This window comes from Clupea harengus, chromosome 5 (assembly GCF_900700415.2).
Source record: "Clupea harengus chromosome 5, Ch_v2.0.2, whole genome shotgun sequence".
In the NCBI taxonomy this organism is placed as follows: Eukaryota; Metazoa; Chordata; class Actinopteri; order Clupeiformes; family Clupeidae; genus Clupea; species Clupea harengus.
The window spans coordinates 17,694,374-17,711,361 of NC_045156.1; the positions used below are offsets into that span (position 1 = coordinate 17,694,374).

Sequence of the window (16,988 nt, forward strand, 5' to 3'; positions counted from 1 at the left end):
CGGCTATATATGGTTTGCTGCGCTCTTCTTGCGCTGCCGTGACTGTATTCAATACGTTTGACTAACCCATTGCTCGTACCGTTAGCCTTTAAAAAGCTAGGAAGGATCCACACGCACACGCACTCACTGACAAACGGGACGGTGTGAGACAGTAGGTTGACTTCTCTGACTAAGTGGACCAACACAGGAATCCCATGAAATACGCCGTGGTAAGCAAGCACTAAGTCATCTGTAGAATAGAGCTAAGTTGTATTGGATAACGTTGACAAGCTTGCTGTCATGAGCTGTAGGTCTACAGAAACCTTGACATTTTGGCTAACGTGATGTAAATAGCTGTTCAAGAAGGGTTGAAGGCGTGCTGTCGGCATTTAACAATGTTGTTAAATAAGGAGTCGATTTGATTCTAGAGATGTAGTGACCTATCTGTCAACTAATTTGAAAGTAATTATCGGAAGGAGAAGCAGCCAGCATGCTAATGTGGGCTAGGAACCTTCATATAAATCCATTTGGATGGTTTTCCAATGAGTCATGGATAGACTTGGCTGGCGACTCCTGAACACGCATTTTAACTCGAGTCAACAAATCTTTTGAAAATGATTGAAATATTACCATTTGTTGCTTATGATCTCTAACACATAAAAACCGTTTAATAAGTAGTTAACACCACACAACATGATCGTGGTTTTGTGTGTTCTTCCTCTAGTCTACTGCAGCCGCGGTGACGGCGGGGGTGGTGCTGGCCACAACAGCCGGGATCATCCTAGGTTACTACTACCTGGGCAGGAAGAAGAAGTTTCAAGTCACCTTGCTGGACCCCACAGTCAAATACCAGCTCAGGCTCATCGACAAAGAGGTAGACTATTTCTGTAGGATAATTATAATTCCACCTATTTCCCTCCGGGTCGTTCCGCTATTTATAACACATAATTGTGGACTAAATGAAAGAGGCAATTACAATGTGGATTTAATATATATATATATATGTCTACAGTTGAATACAGTACTTTTATATAGTACTTTTGATGCCAGGCATACTGTCAGCTCCTACTTCAGACGTCTGCATTCAGCATCCCGGTCATCAGTTTGGATCTCCCGCTAAGTGCCGGATCGGTGGCATAGCTAGCTGCAGTCGGGCAAAGAACCACTCTGATCTGTGTGTTCTGTCTATGCCAAAGGGCGTAACCATGGTATAGACATGTTTTTTTTTTATTTTTTTTTTTTTAAGTGCATTGCCTACAATTCTATATTTATATATGAGAATTCGCACATTTAGAACATAGTTTCGACTGTAAGTCTCCTGAAATATATATATATATATATATATATATATATATATATATATAACATGTGTTGGAATAACCAGCATCCTTTCACCAATGAATCATACACAAGATGCAGGTACCTGTAATGCCTTACTTAGCTACATACTTAAAATGACTGTCTATGGGCAATACTAAATTGCATTATATTTCACATTCATTTCTCACCTGATCATGTGTATTTCCAGAGCATGTCCCTGTCTGGCCACTGCTTTCAGCATGCCTGTCTCTCTGTGCTGCCTGCATTGTGACCACATGTCATTTTATCAGAAGAACAGCGACTGACCTTCATGATCTATCATTTAATATTACGCTTTTATGAAGCTACTCGTTTTATTTGCTCACACATTTAGCCCGGTATCAAGTTACTTACTGTCTGAAATAAACCGCGTATGCTCGGCTGCTGTTCCAGTTTTCTACGCTTTTTAAGTAACCTTAATTACTCTACCTCCTCTCCACCAAGTTGACTAACGTTACTTTCTTTGCTCTCCACTGACTGACCAAAAAGTGTTAGGTAACCATGACAAAGCAGAACGACGCAAGGTGGATTCAAACGAAATCTAACAAGTGCACAATTAGGAGGGGGGAGTCACACACTTTTTCTTAACGAACGGAAATAAATTGAAAATAAATAGGACAAAACAAGAGACCGATCCATTGACAGGGTTCATAAAAGGAGAACATATATTTAACATATTTTCTGCTGTGTATTGGGGGGGGGGGGGGGGGACACGACCCCCCCCAAAGAATGTGTGGTTACGCCCTTGTCTATGCCTATCTGTCTATTATGCCTATATTGTGTTTTAAAACATCGAATTTCAATCATACATTTTATAAATATTGTTCTCAACTTTTCTTTGTGGAAAATGTGCCGAGGACCAGTGGTTGACAAACCCTGCGCTAAGGGTTAGGGTTAGGTGCCATAGCTAGCTGCAGTCGGGCAAATAACCACTCCGATCTGTGTGTTATGTTGCATCTCTGCCAGGTGATCAGCCACGACACTCGAAAGTTTCGCTTCGCCCTCCCCAGCGTGGAGCACATCCTGGGCCTGCCCGTGGGTGAGTCCTCACTAGCCGTCTCAGCTGAATATGCCACTTAAGGATCCGGAGCAGCATAGAGATGAGATGAGGGAGCTGTGCCTGCTCTCTGCGTTGAGCGGGTGGAGAGTAGTAGGATGTGGATGTGACCTCCTGTTGTTGTCCGCAGGGAAGCACGTCTACCTGTCTGCCCGTATCGATGGCAACCTGGTGGTGCGCCCATACACCCCTGTTTCCAGTGACGACGACCAGGGATTTGTTGACCTGGTGGTCAAGGTAGGAATATGAACAGTGTTGATATTACAATCAATGATGTCATTCATATTCTACCATTCTGATCCTGTCTCCACTCCGTCCCCAGATTTACTTCCGTGATGTGCACCCCAAGTTCCCTGAGGGGGGTAAGATGTCCCAGTACCTGGAGAATCTGCGTGTTGGAGACGTCATTGACTTCAGAGGACCCGGGGGACTGCTGGAGTACAAGGGCACTGGTCTGTGTCTGACAGAGAATCAGAAACATGACATGTGCCATCACAGGCCACTGCCTGCTGTCTATCATTTAGAATTCAGTGTCTAGGTTATGATTCTGTAACAGTACCTACAGCCTGCTGTGGCGTGTTGTTGTGTTGTGTGTTAATGGTGTGTCTGCCATGTTGCTTGTTAAACAGGGAATGTTCTAGCTGAGCGTGGAGCTGATGTTGTTACTAATGCCGTACTAATCCAGCCCAGAGCTCTTAACTGAGAAGCGATAAAGAGACTCTGAGTCACGTCAAGTCCCCTATGCTAACGTCTCCCTATGCTAAACACTCCCTATGCTAACTTCTCCCTATGCTAACTTCTCCCTATGCTAACTTCTCCCTATGCTAACCACTCCCTATGCTAACCACTCCCTATGCTAACCACTCCCTATGCTAACTTCTCCCAGTGCTAACTTCTCCCTGTGCTAACTTATCGCTAACCGCCCCCTGTGCTAACTGCCCCACCCTTCTCTGCCCCTCCCCCAGGCACATTTGCGTTGCAGACGGATAAGAAGTCCCCCCCTGAGACGCAATCTGCCGCCACACTGGGACTCATCGCCGGGGGAACAGGTCAGGTCACATCATTGTGTGTGTGTGTGTGTGTGTGTGTGTGTGTGTGTGTGTGTGTGTGTGCATTTACATTTAGTCACTTAGCAGACGCTTTTGTCCAAAGCGACGTACAAGGGAGAGAATAGTCAAGCTACGAGCAATAGAACCTGGTGTAACAATAAATATTACTTTACATAAGAAATATAACAAAATGAAATAAAAAAGAAAAAGAAGTGCAGAAATGTAACTGCTGTAATTGCAAGTTACACACTAGTCGAAGTGCCAGTCAGTTAGTCAGGAAGTGCTCTCTGAAGAGTTGGGTCTTCAAAAGCTTCTTAAAGGTAGAGAGGGACGCCCCTGCTCTGGTAGTGCTAGGTAGTTCATTCCACCAACGTGGAACTACAAATGAGAATAGTCTGGACTGCCGTACTTGCACAGACGGCAGTGCCAGACGACGCTCACTAGAAGAGCGCAGCATCCTGGGTGTAACATTTGCCCTTACAAGAGCATTTAGGTAGGTGGGAGCAGAACCATCAAGCACTCTGTAGGCAAGCATAAGTGACTTGAACTTAATGCGAGCAGCTACAGGCAGCCAGTGGAGGTCAATGAGTAGAGGGGTGACGTGCCCTTTTCGGTTGGTTCAACACCAGACGCGCCGCCGCGTTCTGGATCATTTGTAGTGGTTTCACCACGCAAGCCGGCAGGCCCGTTAGGAGGGCGTTGCAGTAATCAAGGCGGGAACTCACCAAGGTTTGCACCAGCAGCTGGGTGGCATACTGGGTTAGGTACGGCCTGATTTTGCGGATGTTGAATAGCGTGATGCGGCAGGACCTAAAGACAGAGGCAATGTGGTCCGTGAAAGTCAGTTGGTCATCAATAATGACCCCGAGGTTTCTTGCTGTTTTGGATGGAACAAGAGATAAGGAGTCAATATTGATGCTGATGTTGTGGTGTTTAACAGCCATTCCCTGTTCTTCATGTGTATAGGTATCACTCCTATGCTGCAGCTGGTGAGGGCCATCCTTAAGAACCCCAGTGACCAGACCAGATGCCACCTGCTATTTGCCAACCAGGTGTGTGTCTGTCTGTCTGTCTGTCTGTCTGTGTGTATGTGCGTGCCAACCAGACTGCATTGAGCGTCTCCGTCTGCATGGATGGCTCAAGGGTGTGGCCTATGTCAGGGAGGAGGCCCCAGTTGCTTAGTGTGTGTGTGTGTGTGTGTGTGTGTGTGTGTGTGTGTGTGTGTGTGTGTGTGTGTGTGTGTGTGTGTGTGTGTGTGTGTGTGTGTGTGTGTGTGTGTGTGTGTGTGTGTGTGTGTGTGTGTGTGTGTGTGTGTGTGTGTGTGTGTGTGTGTGTGTGTGTGTGTGATACTGGACAGACCGAGAAGGACATTCTGCTTCGGGATGAGCTGGAGGAGATTCAAGCCAGGCACCCGGACCGCTTCAAGCTGTGGTTCACTGTGGACCATGCCCCTGAAGGTACACACACACACCACACACCATGCCCCTGACGGTACACACTCACACACACCATGCCCCTGAAGGTACACACACACACACACACACACACTCACACACACCATGCCCCTGAAGGTACACACACACACACACACACCATGCCCCTGAAGGTACACACTCACACACACCATGCCCCTGAAGGTACACACACACACACACTCACACACACCATGCCCCTGAAGGTACACACACACACACACCATGCCCCTGAAGGTACGCACACGCGCACACACACAATGTAGATATTAATCAAGAAGGTTTTGTAGTATGTATCTTTAACTTATTGTCTTGTGTTTTTTGTTGTTGTTATTATTACTATTATTATTATTATCCAGACTGGGAGTACAGTCAGGGCTTCATCAACGCAGACATGATCCAGGAGCACCTGCCCCCCCCCAGCGATGACTGCATGGTCCTCATGTGTGGCCCCCCCCCCATGATCCAGTTCGCCTGCAACCCCAACCTGGACAAGCTGGGCTACCGGCAGACACAGCGCTTCTCCTACTAGCACACGCGCTCCAGCCCGCTCAGCCAATCAATCGCTCACAGGATCTCAGCTCAGCCAATCGCTACACCTGCTGTCTTACGCCCGTCCAATCAGAGGGCAGTTCTACACGTATTAGTGCAATGATTTGTTAAACTGAAAATCTGTAATCGTTACCTTTGAGTGGAGCTGGTTTACCACCACTGCCGTCCCGCTGGCGCCCTCTTCAGGGCCTAATCTGAAATGCATCCCAAAGATGATGGCTTAGAGCTCTGGTTTATAAACAAGCCTCTGTAAGGTTTAATAATGACGAGATTACACTGCCCCCCTTTTGCTGTCCTGCTGGCGCCCTCTTCAGGGCCTAATCTGAAATGCATCCCAAAGATGATGGTTTACAGCTCTGGTTTATGCACAAGCCTCTGTTAGGTTTAACAGAAAGACTGAGCGGAATAGAGAGGGATGTCACTGAACTTTACCTACTCTTTGTTCACACTCGGAGCGGTGAGGCCGTCACCATCCTCTCTGGCTGCCCGGCCAGCAGCACCTTAAAGCTCGTAGATGCCCACTGAAGTAATTAAAACACAAAATGCTGACGCCCACACTGACCACTGCTCGCACCGAGAGACGCTGGCTCACATAGAAGATGAATGAGTTACGGTCGCTATGACAACCTCGCCGCTCCCTGTGTGAACGAACAGTTACTGTAATGTAGAACTCATGTTAGCCCTTCCCGTCCTCAGACATAACTGTGTCTCTCTACCTTCTCACTCTCTTTGTGTGTGTGTGCGCGTACGTGCGTGTGTCTGTGTACGTGTGTGTGTGTGTGTGTGTGTGTGCGTGCGGCACGAATGATCAACCACAGTTCTCCATCTTCTCCTGGCGGGCCTAAAATAGGCAAATCCTTCCCCGCGCTGGATGTGTTCTAGTGTGGTGTGGTGTGTACCTGCTGGTGTAGTGTGTATCTGCTGGTGTGGTGTGGTGTGTATCTGCTGGTGTGGTGTGGTGTGTACCTGCTGGTGTGGTGTTGTCTGGCTTGTGAAGGCGTCTCTGACAGCCCTTCCTCAGACAATCCTCAACAGATGCCTTACTGTGTGGCCTCAATGTTTGTGTGGTCAAACCGATTATCATTTTCACGTCAATGTGTGCGGGGAAACCTTTTTATATGCATGTTATGAGTTGTAATGTGTTTTCTTTGAGTGTGTTTTGAGCTGTAATGCACTAATGCTGCCAAGCTATGTTCATATTTCAATGCACCACATGCACTGCAGATGCTTGGAAGAAAATAAAAGATCAAAAGGTCGTATCAGGAGTGGTCGGTGGCTGTTCTTCAGATGAGCCCATCATGAAACTCCTCTGTGGGTCAGGGACTCCTCTGTGGGTTAGGATCAGGGTTAGGGTGAGGATCAGGATTAGGATCAGGGACTCCTCTGTGGGTCAGGATCAGGGACTACTCTGTGGGTATTCACAGTAGCTGTTTCATTCTGGATTACTTTGCTTTGAACTACCCTGTAGGCATACAGGCAGCCTTGGCTGCCAAACAATACATCTAGTACAGGGTGCTCTTAGTTTGTGTGTGTGTGTGTGTGTCTGTCTCTCTGTCTGTCTGTCTGTCTGTCTATCTAGTACAGGGTGCTCTTAGTTTATCCCATTCCTGCAGGAACAAATCCTGTTTTGCTGGGTAGTACAACACACAAAATACAGGAAATGTTTTAAGATTATCATAAGCGTAGGTTAATTACACAGGATTGGGTATTTTTTATACATGTTGGATGATCGGTATCCTAGGCTGCAGAGTTAGGTCTAGTATCTAGTGGTGGTTAGTGTTAGCACATAAAAGTCACAGCCACCCAAAAAACAAGGTACAAGGTCTTCCCCTAAAACGAGGTACAGTCTCCCTAAAACAAGGTACGGTCTTCCCCTAAAATGAGGTACAGTCTCCCTAAAACAAGGTACGGTCTTCCCCTAAAACAAGGTACAGTCTCCCTAAAACGGAATGTGGTCTCCCCTGGTCATCTGAATAAGGACAAAACTGAAATAATCTTATTTCTGAAAAATTAGGAGAGACTTAAGATTTCTACTAATTTTTACACAAAAGGTCTTAAAGTGAAGGACGCTGTTAAAAACCTTGGTGTCCTAATAGATTGCGATCTCAGTTTTTAAACAACCACGTGAAAGCAATAACTAAATCTGCTTTTCACCATCTCAAAAACATAGCCATATCCTTACATCTAATCATGATTTAAACAAATGTATTCATGTCTTTATCTTCAGCAGGGTTGACTACTGCATTGACGTTTCACAGGCCTTCCTAAAAAAGACCAAACAGCTTCAGCTTGTACAAAATACAGCAGCTAGAGTTCTTACAACAACCAAAAGAACTGACCACATTACTCCGATACTCAAGGCCTCACAGTGGCTTCCAGTAAGTCACAGAACTGACTTTAAAGCTGCTTGTTTATAGACCACTGAACGGGACCAGACCGAATGACCTCAGATATGTTTCAGGAGTACACACCTGCTAGACCTCTCAGATCACTGGAGAGAAGTCTTACTGTCAGAATTAAACATGGAGAAGGAGCTTTTAGCTGTTATGTTGCTCAGCTCTGGAACCAACTTCCTGATAACTTTCTGTTTAAAATCTAGACTTAAGACCCACCTGTTCTCATATCTAGATTTAAGACCCAACTGTTCTCAAATCCAGACTTAAGACCCAACTGTTCTCAGATGCTTTTTGTTGTTCATGGGATGCACTATACTTTGTATTTATTTACTTTTTTATTTATTTATCTTTTCTTTGTTCTATTAGCTATCTTTCTTAATCTTATGTTGCTATGGTCTTTTTCCAATGCACTGTTTTAATGTCTTAGTTTTATCTGCTCGTTTGTAAAGCACTTTGAATTACCATTGCGTATGAATTGTGCTGTATAATTAAACTTTCCTTGCCTAAAATGGGGTACAGTTCCCCTAAAACGGGATGTGCTCTCCCCTGAAGCGAGGTCCAGTCTCCCTAAAACGGGATGTGGATTTTCAATGCTCTGAGTCTGAGGAGTGTGGGACGGCAGTCATGTGACGCGGCAGAGCAGAGTGGAAGTTGTGATATTTATTCGGTTTGCAGTGCCCACAGCCCCTTTGTTCGGGGATTAGAGATTAGCAGGGATTGGACACTGGTGGAGAGATTAGCAGGGACTGGACACTGGTGGCTGTTGGTTTGGATATGAGTGTTTGCCTCTACAGGAGGAACATGACTGAGGCTTTATGGGAGCATGACTGTCTGCAGATAGAATGTGACTTGGCTAGACCAGATACAGATAGATTTATGGCGATTTTACTAATTAAAATGCATAATTGAAGATCATTTTGCATGACATGAAAGTTTATATCTTGATATCTTGTTTTGGTGATGTCACAAACATTTTGACAAGATTTAACAACCTTCATTAATACATTCCAAGGGGAAAAACTTGACCTAACCCAGAGCAGACTGGAAAATAACCATATAACCACTAGCCGCCCTGCTCAATGGTGTTGAAAATGATATGATGGGGTCGCAGTCAAAAACAGCAGCAAATTCACCAGTAGATGGCGTCACTACGTCGTTGTTCATCAAACAACGGCAAGCCAGTTTAAACCCGCTTCCTGATGTAGACTTCGTTCTTCATTAGTGGTGTTCAGTGACTGTTCCCCTTGTTTTTGTCAGAATCCGGAAGCGATCATATTTCATCTAACTATTTAGAGAACGAGGAAGGTAACGTATTTCTTTCATGAAATTCACATCATATTTAGAAAGTAGTATCGTCGTCTAAACAAAATAGTCTGCTGTAATGGTAGTGTTCTATATTTTGGTAACGCGGATACGGTAGCGATAGTTTTTTTTTCTGTTGGTTTGCTGGATATTTGGTGCACATTAGCTTCCAGTAATTTAGCTGGTATGCTAACGTTAGCCACCGAGCTAGCTGGTTATCCCACCATTTCGTAAACACTACCTTACTGGCTAACTACATGGTTGACAGATGCGGAACATCTGTAACGTCATTTTAATTTCCACGAAGTGTCTGTGTGCCAATTTAACAAGATAATGTACTTTTGGCTGACAAAATGTTGTCGGGATAGATTATGGATGCTTTGTTTGGAAGCGTCTACGCTAGTAGCTGTTGTGATAGCTGAATATTAGCGTAGCATCCCATCTACGTTCGTATTTCCGAAAGGACTCTTTAGTTGTAGTATTGTTAGTTATTTCTGGCAGTTAGGTAGTGATCTACAGAATAAATTCGTATTAGAATTTGAATAGACACGAGCCCTCACTTAGTGTATTGTTGCTGGCTGAAACTTTACATTTTTCATCACACACTGTCATTTTGACACACTGTTTTTGTTTCATTTATCCCAGTTTGGATGCAAGACAGTAGAAGTATTGTTTGCAGGTGTGAGTACTAGACCCGCCTCCTCGTCTCGCCCCATCTCAGGTAAACCTAGATCCCTGTACACAGTGTCACAGTTGGGTCAGGTAGGCTGTCAGCCTTTCTCTCTCTCTCTCTCTCTCTCTCTCTCTCTCTCTCTCTCTCTTTCTGTGTGTTTGTGTGTTATTTGGCAAGTAGGTTTTCAAACACAAGGAATGTCTCTTTGTGATGTGATGCTAACACTAGTGTGTATATCTAAAATGCTTTGGGTTCTCCACAGTGGAACCTGAAGTGTGAAGCTTCAGCTGGCACCAGAGACTGGAGACGCACACCGCGGGCAGTCTACCCATGGCAGCGCGCAACGGGTCTGCGAGTGATGCAGACTGCCGCATCTCCGAGGACTGCCACATCTCGCCAGACGTGGAGCTGATGGAGTTGGGGCCCCTCCTGGAGGAGGCCGGCCCGTCTGGGGGGGCCAAGGGACTCGCTTCAGAGGTGAGACCCACTGAGATCGGCTCATGAGCTCAGAGTCATTCACACTAAAGCACATATTTCTTCATCTACTGACCTTTTATTGGGATGCTTACCCAGGGGGAGTTTTATGACAGCTAACACCCTGCCATGTACACACACACACACACACACACACACACACACACACATACACACCTGGGAGCCCCCCCAGTACAATGTCAGCTTTCTATTGGTGGCTTAGTGCCATGTTTAAGGGCATTGGCAGTTGATGGGGCAGGTGTAGTCGTGTGATGGTGTTCTAATGTGCCTGTGATGTTGCCGCAGGGAGCCACAGGCCTGGCTGATGAGGATGAGGACGATGATGACGTTGGGGGGATCCTCACTCTGCCCCTACAGGCTCACCATGCCATGGAGAAGATGGAGGAGTTTGTGCATAAGGTAGCCAGCACTGTGTGTGTGTGTATGTGTAGTTGCTAGTTCATGTAATGGTATCTGACACATGTTTGTGCATGTTTATTTGTGCATAACTACTGTGTGTGTGTGTGTGTGTGTGTGTGTGTGAGGTGTGGGAGGGCCGCTGGCGTGTGATCCCGTTCCACATGCTGCCCGACTGGCTGAAGGATAACGACTACCTCCAGCACGGGCATCGCCCCCCCATGCCCTCATTCAGGGCCTGCTTCGGGAGCATCTTCAGGATCCACACAGAGACCGGCAACATCTGGACACACCTGCTGGGTACGACACACACACACACACACACACACACACACACACACCCTCAGGATCCACACAGAGACCGGCAACATCTGTACACACCTGCTGGGTACGACACACACACACACACACACACACACACACACCCTCAGGATCCACACAGAGACCGGCAACATCTGGACACAGCTGCTGGGTGACACACACACACACACACACATCCTCAGGATCCACACAGAGACCGGCAACATCTGGACACACCTGCTGGGTATGACACACACACACACACACACACACACACACACACACACACACACACACACACCCTCAGGATCCACACAGAGACCGGCAACATCTGGACACACCTGCTGGGTATGACACACACACACACACACACACACACACACACCCTCAGGATCCAGACAGAGACCGGCAACATCTGGACACACCTGCTGGGTACGACACACACACACACACACACACACACACACACACACACACACACAGCCTCAGGATCCACACAGAGACCGGCAACATCTGGACACAGCTGCTGGGTATGACACACACACACATCCTCAGGATCCACACAGAGACCGGCAACATCTGGACACACCTGCTGGGTATGACTCACACACACACACACACACACGCACACACACACACACTGGAACCCACAACATGTGTTCTCCTCCTCCCGCAGGTCTGATTCTGTTCATTTGTCTGGGCACGCTGACCATGCTGCGGCCCAACATGTACTTCATGGCGCCCCTGCAGGAGAAGGTGGTGTTCGGAATGTTCTTCCTGGGAGCCGTGCTCTGCCTCAGCTTCTCCTGGCTCTTCCACACCGTCTACTGCCACTCCGAGAAAGTGTCACGCACCTTCTCCAAGTGAGTGAGCTGTGTATGTGTGTATGTGTGTGTGTGTGTGTGTGTGTGTGTGTGTGTGTGTGTGTGTGTGTGTGTGTGTGTGTGTGGGGGGGGGGGGGGGGGGGTCGGTGCTGGAAGAAAGTACACTACTACGCTGGACGACGATTCCTCTTCTGATTCCTTGTGTGTGTGTGTGTGTGTGTGTGTGTGTGTGTGTGTGTGTAGGCTGGACTACTCAGGCATTGCTCTGCTGATCATGGGGTCGTTTGTGCCGTGGCTGTACTACTCGTTCTACTGCTCCCCTCAGCCGCGGCTCATCTACCTCACCATCGTGTGTATTCTCGGGATCGCAGCCATCGTTGTGGCACAGTGGGACCGCTTCTCCACGCCGCGCCACAGACCCACCAGAGCCGGTACGCCGCACACACACACACACACACACACACACACACACACACACACACACACACACACACACACACACACACACACACACACACACTCTATTTCACTCTGTAGTCAGTATTTATTCACCCCATAGATCTCTCACACACACACACCCCCACTCACTATGTCTCACTTTGCAGATGTAACCTGATAATAGTTATTGCCATGGACACCATTCACAGTGAATGAACACACGCTAGGCCTGTAAATTATGTAAGGGTCATTATGAAAACACAGGGTCCCATGGCTTCAGTGGCCCATAGCTTCAGTGGCACACAGGGTCCCATAGCTTCAGTGGCTCCTGTTTTGTTGCTATGAAAAAGATGATTAGTACTGGGTTAGCACAGGACTCCGGAGTTGCATATAAGTATATTATTCAACAACAACAAGCTTGTCGGGCTCACCCATGTCCTGGAGAGAGAGAGAGAGAGAGAGAGAGAGTACAAGGTTTATATAGAAAGAAGATATAGCGTTCTCTGACGCCAAAACACTTTGTCAGCAGGGATAACCACTTGGTGGGTCTCTAACGTCCGAGGTCATCTTACTATGCTTTTTGCAACGTAATGCTTTAGCAAGGCAGAAAAGAAGGACTACTAGTTATTTTTATCAGCCCTTGCTTACACACACACACAGAAGGTACACTATTAAGCACATTAACAGATTTAGAAAAGTTAACACTGAAGAACAGAGACAGAAACGTCATGTTTCAGTCCACAAAGGCATATAATTAAAACACATACATACTTGATTAAAGTCAAAGTTTCAGATTTCCCTATCACTGGGAATACACACTCTTGGTCTCTGCTCCTTACCCATGATGCAGCCTGTTCAGATACTCAAGGGCTATCAGCTGTAGGCTGGTGGCTATGATCAATGCTAACAGGCTGTTCAGATTCTCAAGGGCTATCAGCTGTAGGCTAGTGGCTATGATCCGTGCTAACAGGCTGTTCAGATACTCGAGGGCTATCAGCAGTAGGCTAGTGGCTATGAGCCATGCTAACAGGCTGTTCAGATACTCAAGGGCTATCAGCTGTAGGCTAATGGCTATGATCCGTGCTAACAGGCTGTTCAGATTCTCAAGGGCTATCAGCAGTAGGCTAGTGGCTATGAGCCATGCTAACAGGCTGTTCAGATACTCAAGGGCTATCAGCTGTAGGCTAATGGCTATGATCCGTGCTAACAGGCTGTTCAGATTCTCAAGGGCTATCAGCAGTAGGCTAGTGGCTATGAGCCATGCTAACAGGCTGTTCAGATACTCAAGGGCTATCAGCTGTAGGCTAGTGGCTATGATCCGTGCTAACAGACGGTCTATCAACTAACCATACTGTATTTTGGAAGGTAACATCAGGCAAATGAACATACATGTGTCAAGATTTATCAGTCAAAGTTTAGATCATGTTGATAATATTTTGAATACCCTTCACAGATGATCTCATAGTACATACATAGTCATTGATATTACATCCCATAGTGCACACCCACAGGCCTAAACCATCCTGGTGTAAATGTATGATGTCACCACACACCTAAACCAACCTGGTGTAAATGTATGATGTCACCACAGGTGTAAATGTATGATGTCACCACAGGTGTGTTCATGGGCCTGGGACTGAGTGGCATTGTTCCCACAATGCATTTCACCATCGAGGAGGGCTTTGTGAAGGCAACCACAGTGGGGCAGATGGGCTGGTTCTACCTGATGGGGGCGATGTACATCACCGGGGCGGGTCTGTACGCTGCCCGGATACCCGAGCGCTTCTTCCCCGGGAAGTGTGACATCCTGGTAAGATCCCTTCACTAACAGCAGAGTGTGAGTGTGAGTGTGTGTGTGTGTGTGTGTGTGTGTGAGAGATCCCTTCACTAACAGCAGTGTGTGTGTGTGTGTGTGTGAGAGAGATTCCTTCACTAACAGCAGAGTGTGTGTGTGTGTGTGAGATCCCTTCACTAACAGCAGAGATCTGAAGTGGAGGTCAGGGGTCAGGGATCAGTGTGATGGATTATCTACCAGTGATGTGCACTACCTGCTTGACTGCAGTATAATCCTATCAGTTTGAGATTATTTACCAGTGATGTGCACGACCTGCTTGACTGCAGTATAATCCTATCAGTTTGAGAAAGTGGTTTTTCTTTAAGATCACAGTAGATCACAATAGATTACTGACACATGAGCCTCCTTTTGCTCAACTTGGTGCCCAACTGTTCTGTAAACACAGGGGGTCACAAGTTCAGCTCAGTGCCGCCATCTAAAGTAATGCATGCATGTGTAGAGAAGGGTCTGATAATGTATACATCTGTAAAAAAAAAAAGGGGGGGGGATCACTAGATCTCATGCTAAATACCTGCGATGATTTAGAATATAGAGTGTCTAATGTGATGATTTAGAATATAGTGTCTAATGTGTTGATTCAGAATAGAAAGAGTGTATAATGTGTTGGTTTGTTTCACTTGTCTAATGTTGTGCCTCTCTTCTTCTCTTCTCCACATTTGTCCTCTCCACCACTCCATTCTTCCTCTCTGTCCTTTCCTCCTCTCCTCATTTCTCTCCTCCATTCTTGCACTCCTCCTCGCCTTGTAGTTCCACTCTCACCAGATCTTCCACGTGCTGGTGGTGGCGGCCGCCTTCGTCCACTTCTACGGCGTGTCCAACCTGCAGGAGTTTCGCTACGGCCTGGAGGGTGGCTGCACTGATGACACTCTCCTCTGAACCCCCCCCCCACCCCCCCTCACCTTCCCCTCTTCAGTCCCATCTCACCTCAGACCCCCTCTCCTCATCCCCCCCCTCTTGGAAACGTGCTGCTGGATAATTGAATAGGTCATGAACTCCTCTCCTCTCCGCTCTTCATTGTGCTCTTCATTCTCCTGTCTATCACCTCATTGGGTTTCCTGCTAGGTGTTTTATATCTGGGGCTGCTCTGGTTTCAGGTAGAGTTAGCGTCTGACCTGTGGGCCAGTGTTGCAGTGGCATCTCTGTAGTAAGCTGGGTTGAAGGGGTTAGCTGTAGCGGGTTGGGTTAGCATCCGATGCATCTCTATTAAGCTGGGTTGAAGGGGTTAGCTTAAGTGTGCTGAGTTAGCGTCTGATGCTGGGGTTAGCATGTGATGCATCTCTTTATGGTAAGATGGATTGAAAGGGGTTAGCTGTAGCGGGTGGGGTTAGCGTCTGATTAATCTCACTCTGGGCAGCTGGGTAGATTCTGGGGTTCTTTTGGTGGAAATCAGTGATGTTCGAGCACTTTACTCTCATACACATACCCCTCATTTAGGCCAGAGTGTCTTCTGTTTAGGACGCCTTGTCTCCAGTCCTGCAGGGGCTCTCTCATTCAGGCCAGAGTGTCTTCTGGTTAGGACGCCTTGTCTCCAGTCCTGCAGGGGCTCCGTCCCTCCCAGACAGACAGCAGAGGGGGGGGACGCTGGACCTTTCTGGAGTCAGACTGGATCCTGAGCTGACTGCTGTTTAGGGCTGTGGGGCAGTTAAGGCATTTCCCCCCACCTGTCCATTACCTGATTGGCTAATACGCAGAGCGGGCATTCAATCCTTGAACAAGTAAATGATGTATTGTTTTATAAGCAGACTGGGAACGCACACAGGGTGAGCTGGAGGGGTGGGGGGTGGGGGGGTAGAATAAATAGGTCAAACCCTCTCTTGAGGTTCCACTGGCATCTTAAGCCTTCGTCGGCATAGAAGGATGAACTAGGAACTCAGTAGGTCAAGCTGTTGCACCTTACAATCCATTATTCCAGATGATAATATAAAGTGCTGCACAAGGTCCTCCATGCAGTCTGTGTACAATAATCCTTTAGTATTCCTGTGCCTTAGGCCACCGGAAATAGTTTTAAATAGACGGGCCACCACTGCAGTCTAGTGAACTTAGGGTCTTGCATATGAATATTCTTTTTTTTCTTACTCCAATCCAGTCACTAGTGAATGTTGACCTCCATCAATGCATTTTCTCAAACTGCTGTATAAGACTAGGGTAAGCTCCCTTTTAAAGAAGCTTACTTTATGTGGCTTTATTTGGAAGACTAAAAACAATCTGTGTACTCATTTCTTGTTATGTGTAGACCAGTGGTAAATCAAACATTTCACTGAAAATGTGAAGATTATAATAAATATTTATGAATGATAACATGGGAGCTGTGTAATGTATTTTATTATTTTGATGTACTTTGTACAAGATTACAGTAATGCCTAGACCCTGTCCTGGCAGATATACACCTTAACAATACCACAATACTGGAACTTCAAACCATGCTTAAATTGTGCTCAGTACTGTGATAGTTTAATGGCTCTGCAGCTCTCTCTCTCACGGGCCACTGGCTGGCAGCTCAATATGGATTTATCCGGGCTGGTTGTCATGGTAGACCCGAAGTGACCCACATTACAGCTCTCTGAAGCGGATCAGGGCCCTGATCTTAGGCGGGTCCTGGCTTTCAGCCACTTGAGGATGATGCAGACAGCCAAATAAGTCACAACGTCAATCATACCTGGTTTACATTTCCTGAATTAAATGGGCTACTGGAGAAATGTGCACCTTGAACGATAAAAAGGGAGGGCTGTCTTGATGGCATTGTTCTATATTACTGTATTGTTGTGACTTTGTTTTCCCTATAAAATGTAATGTTCAAACGGCTGTCCTGGTCATAAGAACAGAAAAGCCCAATTATGTATT

General features: G+C 46.7%; 2 protein-coding genes across 3 annotated transcripts; both read left to right on the plus strand.

The window, feature by feature from the left end:
* The first annotated feature begins 8 nt into the window (after positions 1-8).
* On the plus strand, positions 9-6,727 carry LOC105901870 (NADH-cytochrome b5 reductase 3). The gene is made up of 9 exons (XM_012829375.3): positions 9-209; positions 704-853; positions 2,305-2,377; positions 2,526-2,632; positions 2,718-2,847; positions 3,361-3,444; positions 4,411-4,496; positions 4,802-4,901; positions 5,276-6,727. The coding sequence occupies exons 1-9, from the start codon at positions 195-197 to the stop codon at positions 5,446-5,448; spliced, it is 918 nt and encodes a 305-aa protein (XP_012684829.1). The 5' UTR covers positions 9-194; the 3' UTR covers positions 5,449-6,727.
* Positions 6,728-9,035: 2,308 nt separating this feature from the next.
* Positions 9,036-16,445, plus strand: adipor1a (adiponectin receptor 1a). Of its 2 annotated transcripts, none has more exons than XM_031567932.2 (9): positions 9,036-9,169; positions 9,812-9,928; positions 10,102-10,316; positions 10,620-10,733; positions 10,859-11,030; positions 11,707-11,893; positions 12,098-12,285; positions 13,909-14,102; positions 14,895-16,445. In XM_031567932.2, the coding sequence occupies exons 3-9, from the start codon at positions 10,170-10,172 to the stop codon at positions 15,021-15,023; spliced, it is 1,131 nt and encodes a 376-aa protein (XP_031423792.1). In that variant the 5' UTR covers positions 9,036-9,169; positions 9,812-9,928; positions 10,102-10,169; the 3' UTR covers positions 15,024-16,445. The 2 variants fall into 2 exon arrangements, with proteins under 2 accessions (XP_031423792.1, XP_012684828.1); XM_012829374.3 differs by having other exon boundaries at positions 9,037-9,169; positions 9,812-9,887.
* The last annotated feature ends 543 nt before the right edge of the window (positions 16,446-16,988 follow it).

Bases quoted from the DNA above. Each gene is read 5' to 3' on its own strand.
- LOC105901870 (XM_012829375.3), top strand. The intron at 2,633-2,717 runs GTAGGAATATGA...CTCCGTCCCCAG, and splicing joins TTGTTGACCTGGTGGTCAAG to ATTTACTTCCGTGATGTGCA. The intron at 2,848-3,360 runs GTCTGTGTCTGA...CCCCTCCCCCAG, and splicing joins GCTGGAGTACAAGGGCACTG to GCACATTTGCGTTGCAGACG.
- adipor1a (XM_031567932.2), top strand. From the start codon at position 10,170: ATGGCAGCGCGCAACGGGTCTGCGAGTGATGCAGACTGCCGCATCTCC. The intron at 10,734-10,858 runs GTAGCCAGCACT...TGTGTGTGTGAG, and splicing joins TGGAGGAGTTTGTGCATAAG to GTGTGGGAGGGCCGCTGGCG. The intron at 14,103-14,894 runs GTAAGATCCCTT...CTCGCCTTGTAG, and splicing joins CCGGGAAGTGTGACATCCTG to TTCCACTCTCACCAGATCTT.